Source organism: Polypterus senegalus, chromosome 11 (assembly GCF_016835505.1).
Source record: "Polypterus senegalus isolate Bchr_013 chromosome 11, ASM1683550v1, whole genome shotgun sequence".
Classification (NCBI taxonomy): domain Eukaryota; kingdom Metazoa; phylum Chordata; class Cladistia; order Polypteriformes; family Polypteridae; genus Polypterus; species Polypterus senegalus.
The window spans coordinates 157892669-157911334 of NC_053164.1; the positions used below are offsets into that span (position 1 = coordinate 157892669).

Consider the following 18666-nt stretch of genomic DNA (forward strand, 5'->3'; position numbering starts at 1 on the left):
AGCAGAAGAATTAAATAAGAATCTGACACTTCAGCGGACGTTTTACCCGTGCACAATCACAAAGTGATTTCAATTGAGCTGCTTTTATGGGAGACACAACCACTTGCCCCACTTTCCCTATTACCAAGTAATGTTAAACCAAGTCGTCACTACGGTGTTCCCAAATCGCACTTTGCTGATAAACTGAGCGCACGCACTGAGTTTGCACGGCGCTTTGGTGACTTTGAAGAACAAAAAGTCCGTCTACATGCGGCTCGAACCTTGTGCATGTTTGGTAGCACATATCTGTGTGAGAAGCTCTTCTCAGTGATAAAGACTAACAAAACAGCACACAGGAGTCGCCTCACTGATGAGCACCTGCAATCCATCCTGAGAATCTCCACAACACAGAACCTCACACCAAACAGAAACGAACCTGTTGCCAAAAAGATGCCAGGCGTCCAGCTCTAAAATGACATATGAGCAAAGACAACTGAATGATTTGATTTGTTATTGCTGAAAGGAACACATTTTATTTATATTTCTAGGTTTTGTTATGCAGCATGTTCATATTTGAATTTGTATAATTTTGACAGGATATATTTTTATGGAGATCAAAATCTTTTGGGATATTTAAAATCTAAATTTATTTTTTATAAAATATAAAATTACATAAGAGTAAAGAAATTTGAATGTTTGTTCTTTTAATTTTACTTTATTTCTAACTTGTATAATTTAGACGGGATATATTTTTATGGAGAGCAAAATATTATAAGTTGTTTAAGGTTTGAGTTGATTTATTCAGGAATAATATTCCTGTCTGTTTTACCATTCCTACCAAAGATATTTCTGTCGACTAAATAAAAATTCCTTCTATTTAAAATTTAAATAGAACTTGAACAAATACGATAGTTCATAATATCCACGCAGACTTGCACGTAAGAGCGGGTGTCATCCGTTTTAAAAAACAGCGTATTGCACTGATACGAAATAGCTGTGTGTATATATGTAGATATATGTTTATATGTGTGTGTGTGTATGTATGTGTGTATGTATATGTATAGATATGTATATATATATGTTTGTGTGTGTGTGTGTGTATATATTTATATATATATATATATATATGACAACAACACTCATCACTCACAACAGTGACAAAACAATAACATTGACAATCATGTTACGTTATTTTCAAAATGTTTCCTTTTCTTTTCATTGCTTCTTTAACACACTACTTCTCCATGAAGCTGGTATTTTGTTAGTATATATATATATATATATATATATATCTATACTAATAAAAGGCAAAGCCCTCACTCACTCACTCACTCACTATTCTCGAACTTCCCGTGTGGGTGGAAGGCTGAAATTTGGCAGGTTGATTCCTTACAGCTTCCTTACAAAAGTTGGACAGGTTTTATATCGAAATTCTATGCGTAATGGTCATAACTGGAAGCAGTTTTTCTCCATTTACTGTAATGGAGATGAGCTTCAACGCCGTGGGGGAGTTTCGTGTGACATCATCACGCCTCCCACGTAATCACGCAGTACATGGAAAACCAGGAAGACCTCAAAAAAGCGCTCAAGAAAACATGCATTATATAATTGAGAAGGCAGCGAAACAATAAGAAGCGAGTTCTGCTACTTGAAACAAAGCACGATGTAAACCTACACTTTAAATTAAGTTTATAGACAGGCTGCCGCTGGCGTTTGTAATTTAGTGCCTGCCCATATAAGGCCATCCGTCAGCGGCAATCCAATAGCAAACTGCCACGGGTAAATATTCACGGGTGAAGGACTGTGCTTATGGAGAGGAAGATGAGATGGTCAGGGTGGTGTTTGACACAAACTCAGCGAAACTGCCAGAGAAAGTTTTAAGTGCCAGGACTAAGGTAACATTAAATAAAGCTATGGACATAGCACGAGATGGCACCAGCACAGCTGGGAACCTTCGATGCAAGTACACCGAGTGGCTCACGTGAACTGATGCAGTGCACAGATAAAAGCAACAGTTCCAAAGAGCTGAACAAAACCGAATTACACAATTGAAAAGGCAGCAAAAATATGAAGCGTCTGATAAGCATATTCATAAATGCAGCTACTGTGGAAACAAAGCACACGGTGGAAAAGTCAATGTCCCGCTAAAGGAAGACAGCGTAAAAAAAACCCGTGCATGCAGTTTGTCACATCACAGATAAAAAGGAAGACGAGCTGTTTATTGATGCAGTAAGGAACTAATCGATGAATGAAACCTCTTATCTTTACAACGATTGACAAACACGGAATGTAACTTGAACACATCGCATAAAATACGAGCCTGATTGAAAGAAATAATGATAATCAAATCCTTGATGACAGCAACATTCAATAACACTCACAAAACAATTACTGTATATTGACAATCATGTTACGTTATTTTTAAAATGTTCCCTTTTCTTTTTCATAACTTCTACTTCTCCACTGCGATACACGGGTATATATATAAATGTATATCTATAGCCCGATCTACAATACATACTTTAGCATAGACAAGCGGTGGCGCAATTGTAGAGTCTTAAGCCTCTAACGCCGACATTGAGGTTCGATTCGAGAGGGATGTACTGACTATGTACGCTTCTTCCGATTCATTTTACCTTCCCATCTCCTTGGTTTGGGACGTATGAAAAATATTAGGTTAACGCAGAATCATGTTACGTTATTTTTAAAATTTTCCCTTTCTTAGCACAAGCACAGTTGAGAAGCTTCGATGCATGTACTCCATAACGCGCTAAAAATAACGCATTTAATCACACTTTCAATTCCAAGCAAACGGGAACTTTTGTCAATGCATGATTTCCTGGTACATCCATTACACTGATGCACACATCACAGCTACAAAAATGTTAGAGTCGGAATAAAGTGCGTTCCTACGACTGATCATTTCGACTACCCGAAAGCCTTGATAAAAGCATGGTTTTGTGCACACTGAAAAGCAAGCAAAATTAGATGCATTACAGAAAGCGGACTTTGTGGCTCTTACTGGGGATCATTGGACTTCCGTGACCGTTAGTAATTCTAAATACATCTAATTACAAAATGTTCAATGATCACACTGTTTTAGCCTAATGTACAAAATAATTTTGGCTAATGTTACTCAGAGTTTAAAGAGTAAGCTGGTCAAATTACCTTTTATGTTTCTGACTTATTTTTTAAGAAGAAAAACTGCACTTTATGGTGAAATTTTGGTTATTATTATTTAAAGACAATACTATTCTGAAAATGTACTTAAAGTACTTAAACTACCACTTTATTTTTAAGTCTGCCCAATTTTAACCAGGGATGATATTTTTGTTTCTGTTTTGAATTCAAATGCAGTTTAAAAGCTTTTTTTTCCAGAAATTAAAACAGCTTCAGTTTACAATATTCATGTCCATGTCTATTATTTGATTCTGTCGCCCACTAAAACCTTTTTAAATAAAAAAAAAAAAAACATTTGCGATTTGGGGCAAATTTACGTGTGCGATTACATACGATTAATCAAGATTAATTCTTACACAGCCTCTAATTAATTGGATTAATTTTTTTAATCGAGTCCCACCCCTAATATATATATGTAGATATATATATGTAGATTTGTATATATGTGTGTGTGTATATATACAGTATGTGTATATATATGTATATGTATATATATGTATGTGTGTATATGTATATATATATAACTGTATATATATATATGTGTATAGATGTGTATATATATATATATATATATATATATATATATGTTTATATATGTGTCTGTGTGTGTGTGTATATATATATATATATATATATATATATATATATATATGCCAGCAACACTCATGACAATTACAAAACAATTACATTGTCAATCATGTTACGTTATTATTAAAATGTTTCCTTTTCTTTTTACTTCTCGCTGCCAATCGCAGCTATTTTGCTATATATATATATATATATATATATATATAGATAGATATGACCAACAACACTCATATCAACTGACAACACAATTACATTAACAATCATCTTACGCTATTTTTAAAATGTTTGCTTTTCTTTTCATAACTTCTTTAACACACTACTTCTCGCTCGGTGCTGGTATTCTGCTAGTATATATATATATATATATATATATATATATATATATATATATATATATATATATATATATATATATATATATATATACATATACACACACACACACATACAGTATAACCACATTACAGTTTAATAAGCCACAGACTTAAATTTTGGTAGGCAAAAGCTTCTCATTTAAGTTTTGACCTTAAAGGGGAGACTCAGGAGTAGGAGGGGAAAAACATCAGCACACGGGTTGTGATGGTGGCGTGATAATTCCTACCTACTACATTTAACTTTTTCTTTAATCAAAAATTTTGATGATTATTTGTGTCCTGGCCTCAAGATGTCATTCAGTGGCCTAGGTGTTGCCTCACGAGTTCACATCCATTCATCCAGAAAAACACTCCGTGCGGTCACCAGCCAAATAATAATTTGAAAGGACGTATTCCAATTGAAGCTTGCAGGCTTTCCCAGACAGCAAACAGGAGGAAACAACAACAACAACATTTATTTATATAGCACATTTTCATACAAAAAAATCTAGCTCAAAGTGCTTTAAAGGAAAGGTACTACATTGCCCCAGGAAGTTGGATCATCATAGGCTACCCGTCGAATCATCTGTTTTAGGGTTTTATTAAATCATTCTGTCAGGCCATTTGTCTGAAGATGATAAACCATGGAGTGTAACTGCTTAATTCTGAAACTATCGCATAGCTGCTTCATAATGTGAGACATAAAGGGTGTGCCCTGATCAATGAGGATCTTGTGAGGGATACCAGTATGTGTCAACATGTCTGAAAGTGCCATTGCAACAGTCTGAGCGTCCGCCAGTCGCAGCATTGCTTCTTCTGGGTATCTTGTGGCGTAATCGATTAACACAGGCATATACCGAAAGCCACTTTTACTCCTGGGAAGCAGGCCAATAATATCTAATTTCACCCTCCCAAAGGGGATGTCTAAAATAGGCAACGGTACAAGGGGTGCTCAGACAGGTCTGTGAGCAGAAACTATTTGGCATTCGAGTCAGGCTTTACAAAATAGTACCACATCCTGGCATATATTCACCCAATAAAAAGCGTTTAAAAATGCGTTCCGTCATCTTTTCTGCACTGAGATGAACCCCAAAAACTTAACTATGACCAATTTTTTAAAAACCTTCTCCCTATGCTCACTTGGTACTACCTACTAGTCGATATGTCCATCACCCATGCAATTAGAAATCACCTGATACACAAAATCATCTTTAAGCAAAAAAAAAATGTGGGGTTTTAAAATAATTATAACAATAATTTTATATAGCGCCTTTCCCATGCTCAAGGTATTTACAGAATCTAAGAAAGAACGGCAGGGTATACAGTGTATAGCATTGTACAAACCAAATAAATAAATAAAGAAGATTACGACAGTGAATTCAGAGGAAAAAAAGCCTAACAGACAACATAATTGATGGTCTAGCACACACCCATACTGGTTACATGAGCATCTTGACAGAGAGGTAAACTGAGAGAAGGGTAATAAAGTCAAGTACAGCTAAAAGCCTTCCAGAACAGATGAGTTTTCAGTTGTTTTTTAAAAGAATTCATGGAGTCAGATGATCTGATTAATTTCAGTAGGTGATTCCAAAGTCTGGGCGCTATACAGCTGAAGGCCCTGTCTCCCATGGAGTGTAGATTAGTGTGGGGCACAACAAGATTGCCTGAATCAGAGGACCTTAGTCAGGCACATAGTGATGAAGAAGGTCACTGATGTAGTTTGGCGTGAGGTTATTAGTAGGATTTTATATTCGATTCTGTAAGACACAGGGAGCCAGTGAAGACGGAGCAGGATGTACTTGCTGCTGCTGGTTTGAGTAAGGACTCTTGCAGCAGAGTTTGAATAAGCTGGAGCTGTGATATAAGATTAGAAGGGGCACCTCCCAGCAGCAAGTTACAATAATCAATGCGGGATGTGATAAAAGCATGGACAAGTTTCTCAGCATTAGAAAAGCAGAGGAAGGAGCAAACACGGGATATGTTACGGAGGTGAAAGCAAGAAAGTGTCTTAATGGGATTTATTTGGGCAGAATCAAAAAATTGGGACCTCCCCCTCCAGATAGTAAGAGTCATTTGTGACATGGGCTTGTCTGAATGCAAAATCCAAGTTGTTATCGGTTTGTTGTTGGTGAGCAAACTCCATCTGGATGCCAGTCTCTGCTTCCTCTTGGACAACAACTTGGATGTTTGATGCAGAATCGCCCTCACTTCCCACTGCTACTGTGTGCGATGCAGCATCACACTCACCTCCCACTGCTATTTCATTTTTTGTCTGTCTATATTGAGTCGCCGGTCTGTGGTGGCTGTTAGTGAGTGTGACAGGGCGGAACAGCTGTACCGGGACTTCACTTGACAATTCGTCCCCGAGCTTGCCGGACAACTCTGGTTCAATTTCAAACCCTTTTCCTTGACTGACATTGTTTGCGGCGAGCCCCTCTCTATCCACTATGAAGGTAGGTGCTCTGCAGGTGGGAATAGGACATTCCTTTTTCCAATTAGGAGGGGCCAGGGTCAGGTGTCTGATATGGCAGTCCAAGCTTTAAAGTTCTTCTCTTTAAATTTCAAAAGCAGTAATATAGTCTTGTATGTTTTAAGGTCCCCATGGACGCAGCAGATTTTCACTTTGCCTGTGGCCTTATAAGGGGTCTGCATGAGCAAGTCACAGAGAACTATGAAGAGGTCGCTACCCGAGTCCAACAGCGCTGAAAATTCTCACCCAGCCAATGTAATAGAGACCTTAAAATTGTCCTCTTTTAACATCTTGGGAGAATCTTGAGAGCCGCATACCTAGGCCATACTGATAGCCATTGTTTGACCAGGTGGAAGGTGACACTCCCGAGCCAGATGTCCCAGCTGATCACAGCGAAAGCAGCTGCGTTTAGTCTGTACTATGGTGTTCGCACTCTGTCTGGGGTCTCCTACATATGGAGCTGGCAACGCTGGAGGTCTGTGCTGGCCGATTCAAAATCAGGGTCTGACCTGTCCTTGGACAGGGAGATCCGGATCAATATGTCACAGCTGAAACTGGCGCCCCTTGAGCACTGGGCTCACAGCCATGCGAAGGAGGATGTGTTGCTTCCATACGGCTTGGAGGGCTTCTCCAGTTAAAAACGGGTCTAAAATAGCTGTCCAGGCTCCCCTCTCCCAGCTCATCAATGTTGCCAAACATTCAAAGCAGGGAAACACTCAGGGCCATCTGAGGGAGCCATCTTCAGCAGCACATCTCGTGGTAACGCCAAGACAGCGGCCCCCGTCGGAGCCTCTTCTTGCTCTGGGTTTTACTGTATTTCTTGGGGATCCAAGTGTCGAGATTAAAGTGGAAACGTTGAGAATAAAGTCAACATGTCGACTTTATTCTCCACATACAGTTTTTTTTTCTTCACTGTGGCCCTAATACGCTTCCGTAGGGCTATACCACAAATAGCATTATAAATGCAAATTGCAGTTTTATTATTTATGTATATAGCTTAGCTTGAAGCAAGGTCTATATTAATGCAGTTTGCCTTAATCATGGTTCAGTTGGTATCACCAAGTTGCACTTGTTTTATTTTAATTTGGTGAATACTGTACTGTGTAATGCACCTGGGCTTGAAGTCTTGGAAGTAATAGTATTATTGCTGGAAGTTGCACTATTATTTATTGTTATTATTCATTAGTTTAAATATTATGTAGTTTAATGATGGTAAAGTTGTTTAAAAAGTCACTTTAACGTGTCAGTGGACAGAGTTTGTTAACATTAACAAAGTATAGTTTGTTAGAAGACATGTTCAGTGCAATACAACTTTTGACAAGCACCTCTGGATATTTTACTAAGTCTAAATGCCTCTTTGGATATATGAAAATATGTTGTCAAAATTTTAGTTTAAGTTGTTTCCAAACTTTGTTCAATAAAAAGGCTCTATATTTTCACTGCATCTGTCATGCAATGTGATTCCTTCTCTTCATTAGTACCACCCCCTTGAAAACTATCACTTAATGGGGCCATGCAAACCTGTATTAATACAAGTGTGCACATTATTTATTTATTTTTTTTTGTACAATGTACAATTCTCATGACAGTGGAGTAGGTTATTCTTAGCCAGTAATTGCAGTGGAAAATGTGGTTATCATCCACTCATGCATGGGAAAAAAATACAGTCCAATACCGTGGTATAGAATTTTGGTCATACCGCCCAGAACTACTTAATTTTGGAATGCTGGTTACCATTGGCCCATAGGTGCTCGCTAAGAAAAGGTTTTAAAAATTTTGCGGTCCAAGCGCGTTCTGGCTGTATGTCTGTCCGCTTTTCACTAGAGAAATACTTAACAGATTTAAATCTGGTTGTTTTCTATAATTTGCTTGAACTTTCCAGTTAATTTTGTGACTTCTCTCATTGCGCTGAGTACCATAGTTCACTTGCTGTACCGATGTATTTATGCATATCCAAGAGAGTGGCTGTGAGCCGAGAGCAGGGGGGTGGGGCCTTTCTCATTCACTCGCCAGCCTTTGTTCGAGTTGGTCTATATCTCACCACATGTTGGAGTGCATCTTGCCTCCGCTTAGCTAGCGATACCTGTTTGTTCAACAGATATTATCATCTAAAGATTGTTAAGAAGTAACAGTTGCAGTTTTTGAAAGAGAGAGATCAGAGCTCCATGTGTTTTACAGGGTAGCTGTTGATTGCCAGAGATATCACAGCCATGTCCTTTTCTCCCCATGCGGGGAACACTCTCCCGTCAGAGATTAACACAATCGGATATACTGCCAACATCTACTGATTTTTAAAGTTTGCCTTGTTTCATTACTATGTGGGCGCAGCCACGGGATACAGCTCGTCAATGATAAAGGAGAGATGTTAATTTTTAGAGGGAATGATGCCGTTTCCAACAATATTTTGTCATCATTTAACTCACCAATGAAATTAATGGAATCACCATTAATTTTACTGAATCAGCCTACATTCTAGTAGTTATCTTTGATTCTAGCATATTTAAAGCACACATTACAAAATTGTCTAAATCATGTTTTTTCTATCTTAAAAATGTTGGGAAATTAAGGCGTTTTATAAATAAGTAGGATTCTGAGAAATTAATTTATACATTTATTTCAAGTAGGACTGACTACAGCAATGTGGTGATCACTGGATGTTTAAACTGTTCTTTACACAGCTTACAGTTAATCCAAAGAAAATATGAACACATAACTCCAGTTCTTAAATCCTAATACTGGCTCCCAGTTAAGTTCAGAGTAGATTTCAAAATCCTCCTTTTAACATATAAAGCCTTAAATGGCCAAGGTCCGGCTTACTTGTTTGAACTTATATCTTACAAACTAGAACGTGCATTAAGATCATACTTTAAGATTAAGATGCCGGTCTGCTTATGATTCCAAGGACTAATAAAATAACAGTGGAATGGTCTGCTTGCTGCTATAATGGATTGCCCCTTCAGTCTCAACTTTCAAATACTGGCTAAAGACTCACTACTTCAGTTTAGCATATCCTGACTAAAGCTGCTGATTAACTGTACTGACTGCATCGGCAGTCTGCACTGGCAATCGGAAGGTTGCTGGTTCGAATCCCGTAAATGCCAAAAGGGACTGCTCTGTTGGGCCCTTGAGCAAGGCCCTTATCCTGCAATTGCTGAGTGCTTTGAGTAGTGAGGAAAGTACTATATAAATGCAAAGAATTATTATTATCGGGTAGAGGGGTCCTTTCATAGGATTGGCTGGCCCAGCACTGACTCGGTTGTGGAATGGCCAATAGGGGGAGATATCTCCAGGACTCTGAACAAATCCATATTATCGTATTATGTGATATCATCTACTGATGAATTCTGCTCTGTACTTGTAATATTTCTCTTGCTCAATTATATTGTATTGAGGATTATTTGTGTTCTATTCTGTGTATTATAGTGTATTTACCCTCTTTTTTGACAACCACTGCATGCCCAAACTACCTGGAAAGGGTCTCTCTATGAATTGCCTTTCCCAAGGTTTCATCCAGATTTTTTTTTCTCCCCGGCAAGTGTTTTTTTGTTTTTTTTTTTTGTTTTTTTTTGGGGGTAGTTTTTCCTTGTCTTCTTAGAGAGTCAAGGCTTGGGGGCTATCAAAAGGCAGGGCATGTTAAAGCCCACTGCAGCACTTGGGTGTTTTCGGGCTATATAAATTGCATTGCATCATATTGTATTAATATCTTTTTTACATGAAAGAAGATAACTGTTTCATTGATGGAACTTAATTGCTCCTTCTTTAACATCATATATAAAACTTTACTTTTTAATGCTATACAGCAATTGTAAGCTTCAATCTGTTTAGTGGAATGTTTACTTTCTGTGTTATTGGCTTGGGGTATGCAGTGATGTGATGATAAAGAACCATTCACTTTTTCTGGCCAGCTAGGTCATGCAATGTCAGGTAATAACATTCTGCTGTATTACTATGATCTTTGACATATTCGGGAAACAGCATAGGATGACATACCAGTAAAATGATTAATTTGAGAATGTTGTTTTTTGCAAGTACATTATATTGCTTTGATCCATTTTAGGATTTCAGCATTGATTGGTGCAAGCGAGGATAAACGCTTTTGCTATATAGGTACTGTACTTGAACATATTCAAATTAAGACTGATCTCATGCTCCTTAAGGAAAAATATCAATAAGTTTAAATGTTAAAAGTGAGTGTGTGAATTTCAGCACTTTTTGCAGGTAATAGACATATCATGCCATATAAAAATAATATTTAAACAATTTTCTCAGATGGCTCTACTTCTAAGCTGTGAATATCATTTCAAAAGTAAACCAGTGAACCCACACATTTATGACAGGCAGATATAGAATATGCATTTTTGTTACTAAAATCAACTTGGCCCCACACATTTCTGCTGCTTCCTTTAACATCCACTCTATTTGCATAAAACAGTGCCCCACCACATACCCTGCATTAGACTGTGTCAGAATGTTATCTGGCAGCTGGAGGCTATCCTGGCAACACCCTCAGAAGGAAGGCAGGTTACAGCTCTGTACAGAGCACCAGACCATTACAAGCGCCACTCAGGGGCACAACCACATTCACACAAGGACCAATGTCAAATGGGGAGTAGTCCAAATCAAACACTGTGAAAATCTGCATAGGTTTATGTGCTTCACAGTATAATTATGTTATGCCTGCATGTCTTTTTTGTTAATAACAAAAACCTCCAACCTGCTTAATACACTGCTGGCCGAAGCTTATCTGGGCAGGCTTGGACTCAAGACAGGTAATAACCTTGGACAGTGTGCCAGTCCATTGCAATTCCCAACCTCATTCACATACAAACACAGGGGCTAATTTCAAAAAAATCAGTTGGAAAAAATTTGGAAGGAAAACTCATGAAGATGTAGAATGTGCAAACTTCACATCAAACCCAAGCGACAGGATCAATGAGATAGTAGTACCCACCAATATTTCATCATGTTTCCCAAAAATAACTAATTTTAAGCAAAATAATACACTCTGATCTGACATTAGCCCATTTCTTTATTCCAGATGCCATACACGATTAACTTTGCAAACAAACTAATTTACTGTTGACATGGGCATTTGGAGAAACATTGTAAGGCATATCCAAATTCACTGGTAGTAAATTTCTTCAGAAGAGATAATTTATATAACACCCAATGTCAGATTAAAGAAGAATAATTCCATAAGTATTTGTACAAAAGGCCAAAATCTGGGTGAATGCTTACTGTACATGACTTACTAAGCCCATTGGAAAGAATCTGTGTTCTAACTGTAGGAATGCTAGGAGGACTGCAGCAAATCTACCTCTGCACTTTTTAGGGAATATTAGTTAATTCTATCTACATTATTCACAGTTCATGTTAAAGGATGCCACTTGTAATTATGGCATTTTCTTTTATAATCCCAATAAAGGACTAAAATCTGAAACATGAACAGACAACAATATTTTCTGGAATAGCTTCAAGTTTGTGAACTTCCTTTGGAAATGTGGAAATGGTGAAGGACACAGTATGGTAGCCAAAAATAATTTGCAACAAACACATCCCATTTTTGTTACAGGCTGAAGAAAAATACTTTACTCCAAATCCCACTTATACAACTTCCTAAATCCTGAAAGCACAAGTACATTGTGTTTGCATACTCCTCTCAACAGAAGCTCTTAACCTTTCCAAAGATTTAATGCATTTTTCCTGACACACAACCCACTTGTAACACCAGCACTAAACTATACACATTTTCTAGAATGTTGGAAGCAGTGCAACACACAACACAGACCAATTCACAATAAGAACTAAAAAAGAAACACAAAAAAGCTTCATTGAAGCTTGACGTACTGTGACCACTTACAAAAAAAATTTCACAACATGTTACTGCATCTCAAAGACAGTAAGTACCGAAATAACTGGCTATGCTGAAAATGAAATTATAAACCAGTTTTTTTTTGCTTTAGCTTTCAAAAAATGAGGGGGAACAGGAATTATATTACAAATGTAGGTTGTGACATGCTAAGATATTATTTTGTCTCCAAAACAACAATGAGTATATTTTTAATTATTACAATTTCATCTACCAAACAGCTGAAGAAAAATGAACTCATCTGTATAGTGTCTCTGTTTGCCAAATTGAAGCAGAAAAATCTGTTAACAAGTGGACTGTATTTAAACTAGGAATAAATCTTTTAAGCATTTATGTATTATATGACTTGTTGCTAATATTTAGCGATATTTAACTGCCTTGGGTGGTGTTTTTATGTATCAGAAGTTCTGTGTGGCGTATAAAGGATATACCTATAATAATCTCTAAATGATTATTGAGATCGAAATGATCTCTAAATGGTGGGGCAGTGGTAGCGCTGCTGCCTCGCAGTTAGGAGACCAGGGTTCGCTTCCCGGGTCCTCCCTGCGTGGAGTTTGCATGTTCTCTGCATGAGTTTCCTCCGGTTTCCTCTCACAGTCCAAAGACATGCAGGTTAGGTGGATTGGCGAATCTAAATTGTGCTTGGTGTGTGGGTGTGTGTCTCCTGCGGTGGGTTGGCGCCCTGCCCGGGATTGGTTCCTGCCTTGCACCCTGTGTTGGCTGGGATTGGCTCCAGCAGACCCCTGTGTTTGGATTCAACGGGTTGGAAAATGGATGGATGGATGATGATGCAGATGGTACAAAAATAAAAAAAAAAATCTCCACTTCAGAAATGACTCATTATTGTGATTTTCTGATTCTATCAGGTCAGACCCATTTTTGCTTTAAGAGGTGAAACACTAATGTGCTATATTTGTGTCATATTAAAAAGGTGACTACAATATATTCAGACTTGCATTATGAGAAACAAGTTTCTAAATGATATCCTTTAAAGACTGGCTATACAACATTTTGCCTCTGATACTTTAAACAACCACATTTTGAACATTAGAAACATCAAAATCGTAAGTTATAATTTTTAACAGCTAAATCAAACTTAGCCTTTCAGTTTCTAATGGTGTGTCTTTTTTTTTAATAGTTGTACTTGCAAAGTGTCATGATACTCTTTAATCCTAATGTAGTCTAGAAAAGGCACAGTGTAGTAAAGTTCTCACTGACAGTGACAAAAGGTTTATAGTAAAGTTCTCACTGACAGTGACAAAAGGTTTAAAATAAAATATGTTAGTCTTTACAGGATACAGTATGTATTGTAGGAGGGACGCTGCCCATCCAGGAGTCCAGAAGATCCCTTACCTGGACAGAAGGCCCTGAATAAATGGACAGGCATCCCCACCAGATATAGACTTTATACCTTCCCTGGCCAAGACAGAAGAAGGCAGGGATGGACTGTCGCTGGGGAATATTTATTCCCTCCTGGCATTAGATGGCAGCAGCCCTCCGTATCAGCACCCATTCAGGAACTAGCAGGAAAAGCCAGGAGTTGTAGTCCAGTACCAGAGTCCTGCTGGGGATCGTGGATGCCACAAGGGGCGCTGCAGGAGATGTGCTCCCTAAAGTATGGGACTTCCATATGACCTGGAAGTACTTCCATTCAGCAGTGGCCTTACTCCCAGGTCCTTAATAAAAGAGGACCGCACACCCTTATCCAGGCAAGTCGGAGTTGGGAGGACGTACAGCAACACTTGACTGGAGAAGGGCAGTGAGAGAGAGAGAGAGAATTGTGAGAAAAGAGAACCTGTTTGTGCTTGTGCTTTTTTTAACTTTGGAAATAATTTGGTTAATATACCTTACATTATTAGAACCCGGGACTCTGTGTGCTCATGGTTGGAGGCTCGCTGATGGCCTGGTTTCTATCACAGTATACAGCGAATACAACCTAAGCAGTAAAACTGATGGGAAAAAAAGGATCATATATATTAAAAAAAAAAAAAACACTACAAATGTGGAAGAACAAATAGTTTAAGACACAATTCTTAAAATGGTCTTTTGGCAACAAAGCTTTTAATTAATATCCAGCCACCAATACATAAGAAAGAAATCATTTTAAATTGTTATTCACATGGAATAATTTGGTACATACATATTTATTGTACAGTACATTATCCCATTACATTTTCAAGATTCTATGCAGATTTCCAAAATCAATCACTTCAGATAATTTATTAAGATTCAGTCTTGCATGTTTTCATTCACAAAATGTTCCTTAGATAAAGTAAAAGTTGCCTTTAATTAAGCTATGTCTTGTTATACTTGTTAATCTAATCATTTCTGAACTCAAGCCAAACACAGGAACAACTGCCTATTTAACTGTTCCAAAGACTTTGCAAAGAAAAATATATATTACACACATGGACATTTGTAACTTTTTTGTAAAATTACTTGATACATTTATTCTTTCCAACATCTTTGGATACCAAACTAAGTAAGTCTCCAGTTACAACTGTTACTTAATTGGTTTCTTCCGCACAAAATTAATATTTTAATTTTCCTTAAGTGGATATTGAAGAAAAAAAACAATTATTAAGATAACACTGAACAAAATACTGATTTAAAAAACTAAATGAAAATGTAACAATTTGGTTTAGATAGTGCATTTATTAGGCTACACTGTACAGATGGATAATTGCTATCTATTTATTAGGCTACACTGTAGAGATGGTTAATTGCTAAAATCAAAAGATGCCTTTGTTATGGTCTTGTTACATAAGACTAAATGAGTATTTAATGAATTTTGCAGTACCTAAAGTGTTAACCAAATAAATGCAAGAAGTTAACGCTAATAAAACTGAATTAGAGAAAATAAGAAATGTCATTGGTCTCCAGTAAATCTAGTGCACTTAAACTGCTTTACATTTTTTTTTTAATATTTATGATTGAATGTCTCAACAAAGAAACCATATACTAAAAAATAATAAATAAATAAAAACCACACACACAAACAATTAAAGGCCTAAAATACAAATAACAAATTTTACTGATGTTAAAGATGTTAATTGATCTATAAAACATGGATATAAAAATTTTGAGCCGTCTGAAAATTAATGAAGCAATGATTTGTGCACTGGTGTATGCTTCATTGCAACACAGACAGTGGACTTGTGCTCTAATATACCTATTCATCTTCTAGACATGTTTAATTTTTAATATAGCGCTGTCAGAAGCCAGAGTTTATATCCGCAGCAAAAGGTGCAAGGCAGGAACCAGTCCTTATACTTTATCACATTTGGCCAATGTAGACTCAAATAACCTTACACACAGATCATTGAAACAAATCTTTACTAAATTTCTTATTAAACTGTGCCCTTCTGTGTATTGCATTTCAGAATATGGACTGAACAGTGAAAGAAGCAAATTAGGTATTTAGATAAAGCTTATCTGCATGGGAGGGATTAGTCAAGCAAGAATTCTTTTGGAAAAAGAAGAAACGTGCTAAAAAGATTCACGGTTAACTTTATTGCAAAATTTGAATTTACTGCTGTAAATAATGTTGCTCTACATAAAGTCAAAATGGAGTATAATAGCAAATTAAAAAACATGCAAATGCTAAAAGTAAGATAATATTATATCTATCGAAATGTGTTTATGCCATGAGGAGAGAGAAAGAAAGAGAGAACATTAAGATGAGAGGAAGGAGACTATAATAATGTATTCTCAAGAAGACAGTTGTAAGAACTGAACATATTAGTGCCTGGGAGTGTTGTGCCATGATGGAGAGGTTTTCAAGATCACTTGGCTAGCTTCCGGCCAAGTAATCCTAACTAGTTCCATGTTATCATAAACTTATTAATACCTTCAATATTCCAATGAAACCACAGAATACATTGTGGCTTGGAATTAAAATCTTGTTTACCTGCCACTGACTTTTAAGTTTAAATTTCAGAGACATCAGCTATGACACAATGAATACCAGAATGACAACTTATATGGCTTAATAGTGATGCAGTCCCTTTTGTATTACCCAAAAATGTGAAACAGGGTTTAATGAATAATAATAAATACTAATATTAAAATAGTGGTGTGGATTCACATAAACACTAATGAATTCTGGTTCTGTGCAACAAAAAAAAAAAAAAAACAAACTGGTGAAAGTAAACTCTTAGCGACGGAACACTAAAAGGCATTTAAATGTATTTTTTGTGAACTAACAAAAATACCTTTTCTGGTTTAGAGATGCAATCTGGATCCATTCATTTTGACTGGGGTTGTAACAATGAGCTGCAGAAATTTCCTGACTGGTTATCCTATAGCCCCCAACTATAAAGAAATAGTTGTCCAAGACGGCTGATCCATATCCCCTGACATTGACCATATCTGCAGGAAAGTTGCAATCAAAAGGAAGCCACCGTTGAGCGACCTCCTCATACCTCAGCATTGACAGCAGTGAATCCTGAGATATACCACTGAAGTCTCCAAATGCCATCAAGGTGGCTCTACCTTTCATCCGTAGATCCTTCACTTGTTGCCCAAATGCGGCTGGCAAACACCTGAACTCCTCCCTCCTCAGCATTACATGGTAATAGCAAGCCATGAATGTGAGACAGGCTGTCCTGAGATCAACAAGGCCATAGAGGTCGGCCAGATAGTACAGCTCTAAACAGTTGTCCTGGCAAATCTCGGAAAGTAGCAACTTATAGATGGCTGTTACCTGCAGGAAAGTTGCAGCCTGGATTAAGTCTTCCAGGTTATCGTTATCGACGTGAACTTGGGAGGTGTTGATGAAGCGGAGGACCAGCTCCAGGCCGTGAGCACTCAGGCCCTGTAGCTGGACACGGTTTTCTTTGGATTCCCGCATGCCAGAACTGAACAAAGCACGAAAATAATCGCTGTTCTCAATCAGTTTGCTTTTGCTCACATTGTATGTTTTATCTTCCATAATAATGGCAACGATTTCGTCAGTTGACATGTTTGACTGGGTACCTCCGTCAGTTAGCCTCCCTCGTTCTCACCAAACACGCGCAATCTCGTTGTTTACATTTTTTGACTTAAAAGTAGCTACCCGTGTTCGTAACAAACTGAACGCAAACTGCATCTATATAAGGCGATGTTTAGCTATACCGCACTGCCGCCTTCTTCTTCGTCACCCTTCTCTCATACTTATGCCGTATCTCATAAACACGACTTTTTGCCTGGACATTTATTCCAAAGCAAAACAACACATCACAGCTTCAGTTGTTTTGTATTACAAGGGAAGCGCTTCTAAAACGGTTCACTTCTTAGCGTCTGTCCTTCCTGTTACGCAGGAGGAGAGTTCACAATAAATTCTCTTAAAGGCGTATAACCCCGCGCTCCGCATTCTGCGGTAAAGTTTATTCCAGTAAAATGGATTCTGCCCTTAAAATGTGAACAACGGAAAAGTAGAATGTCGCCCAACGTTTTGTGATATTATATTAGCAAAACCCTTCCTTTATAATATGCCTGCCCCGATTGATAGCAGATATCGGCTCGGGAGCGTGGAATGAATTTAAGAGGCAGGGATGGATGTGTCAGCAGGAAACAAGGGATTTATTTAGGTTCACTGAGCATATTTAATCAAGAATGTCATACAAACGTCACATGAAGTGAATGAATTTGGTACTACTGTATATAAAATTATTTTAAAAATCCATATATATACTCCTGCGTGGAGTTTGCATGTTCTCCCGTGTCTGCGTGGGTTTCCTCTGGGCGCTCCGGTTTCCTCCCACAATCCAAAGACATGCAGGTTAGGTGGATTGGTGATTCTAAATTGGCCTTGGTGTGTTTGTGTGTGTCCTGCAGTGGGTTGGCACCCTGCCCAGGATTGGTTCCTGCCTTGTTCCCTGTGTTGGCTGGGATTGGCTCCAGCAGACCCCCGTGACCCTGTGTTCGGATTCAGCGGGTTAGAAAATGGATGGATGGATATTATCATATATGTTTCTATTTTATTTTTATTATTATTTTACTTTAGGCTTCTTGCAAAAATATTTTTGAAAAAAATAATTATGACAAGAAGCAGCATGAGGTCGAGGACCCTTGCTATTTAATATAGACTGTGTGGACGCGGCCCTGGCACAGACAGGCAGACATGTTGTTAAACACCACCACACGTTTATTTACAACACTATATACAATAATTTCAAGTACACACACACGAACCCCCACACAGTCCTGGCCACACAATGCCTTTCTCTTCAGGCCGCCTCCACTCT

General features: G+C 37.7%; 1 protein-coding gene across 1 annotated transcript in view; it reads right to left on the minus strand.

Moving 5' to 3' along the window:
• The window catches only part of klhl42 (kelch-like family, member 42), a 71623-nt gene extending 53879 nt beyond the window's left edge, over window positions 1–17744 (minus strand). Inside the window, exon 1 of the mRNA XM_039769965.1 lies at window positions 16654–17744. Within this exon, the coding sequence (XP_039625899.1) occupies window positions 16654–17402 (749 nt within the window). The 5' untranslated portion in view covers window positions 17403–17744. The remainder of the gene's footprint in view (window positions 1–16653) is intronic.
• Between the last annotated feature and the right edge of the window lie 922 nt (window positions 17745–18666).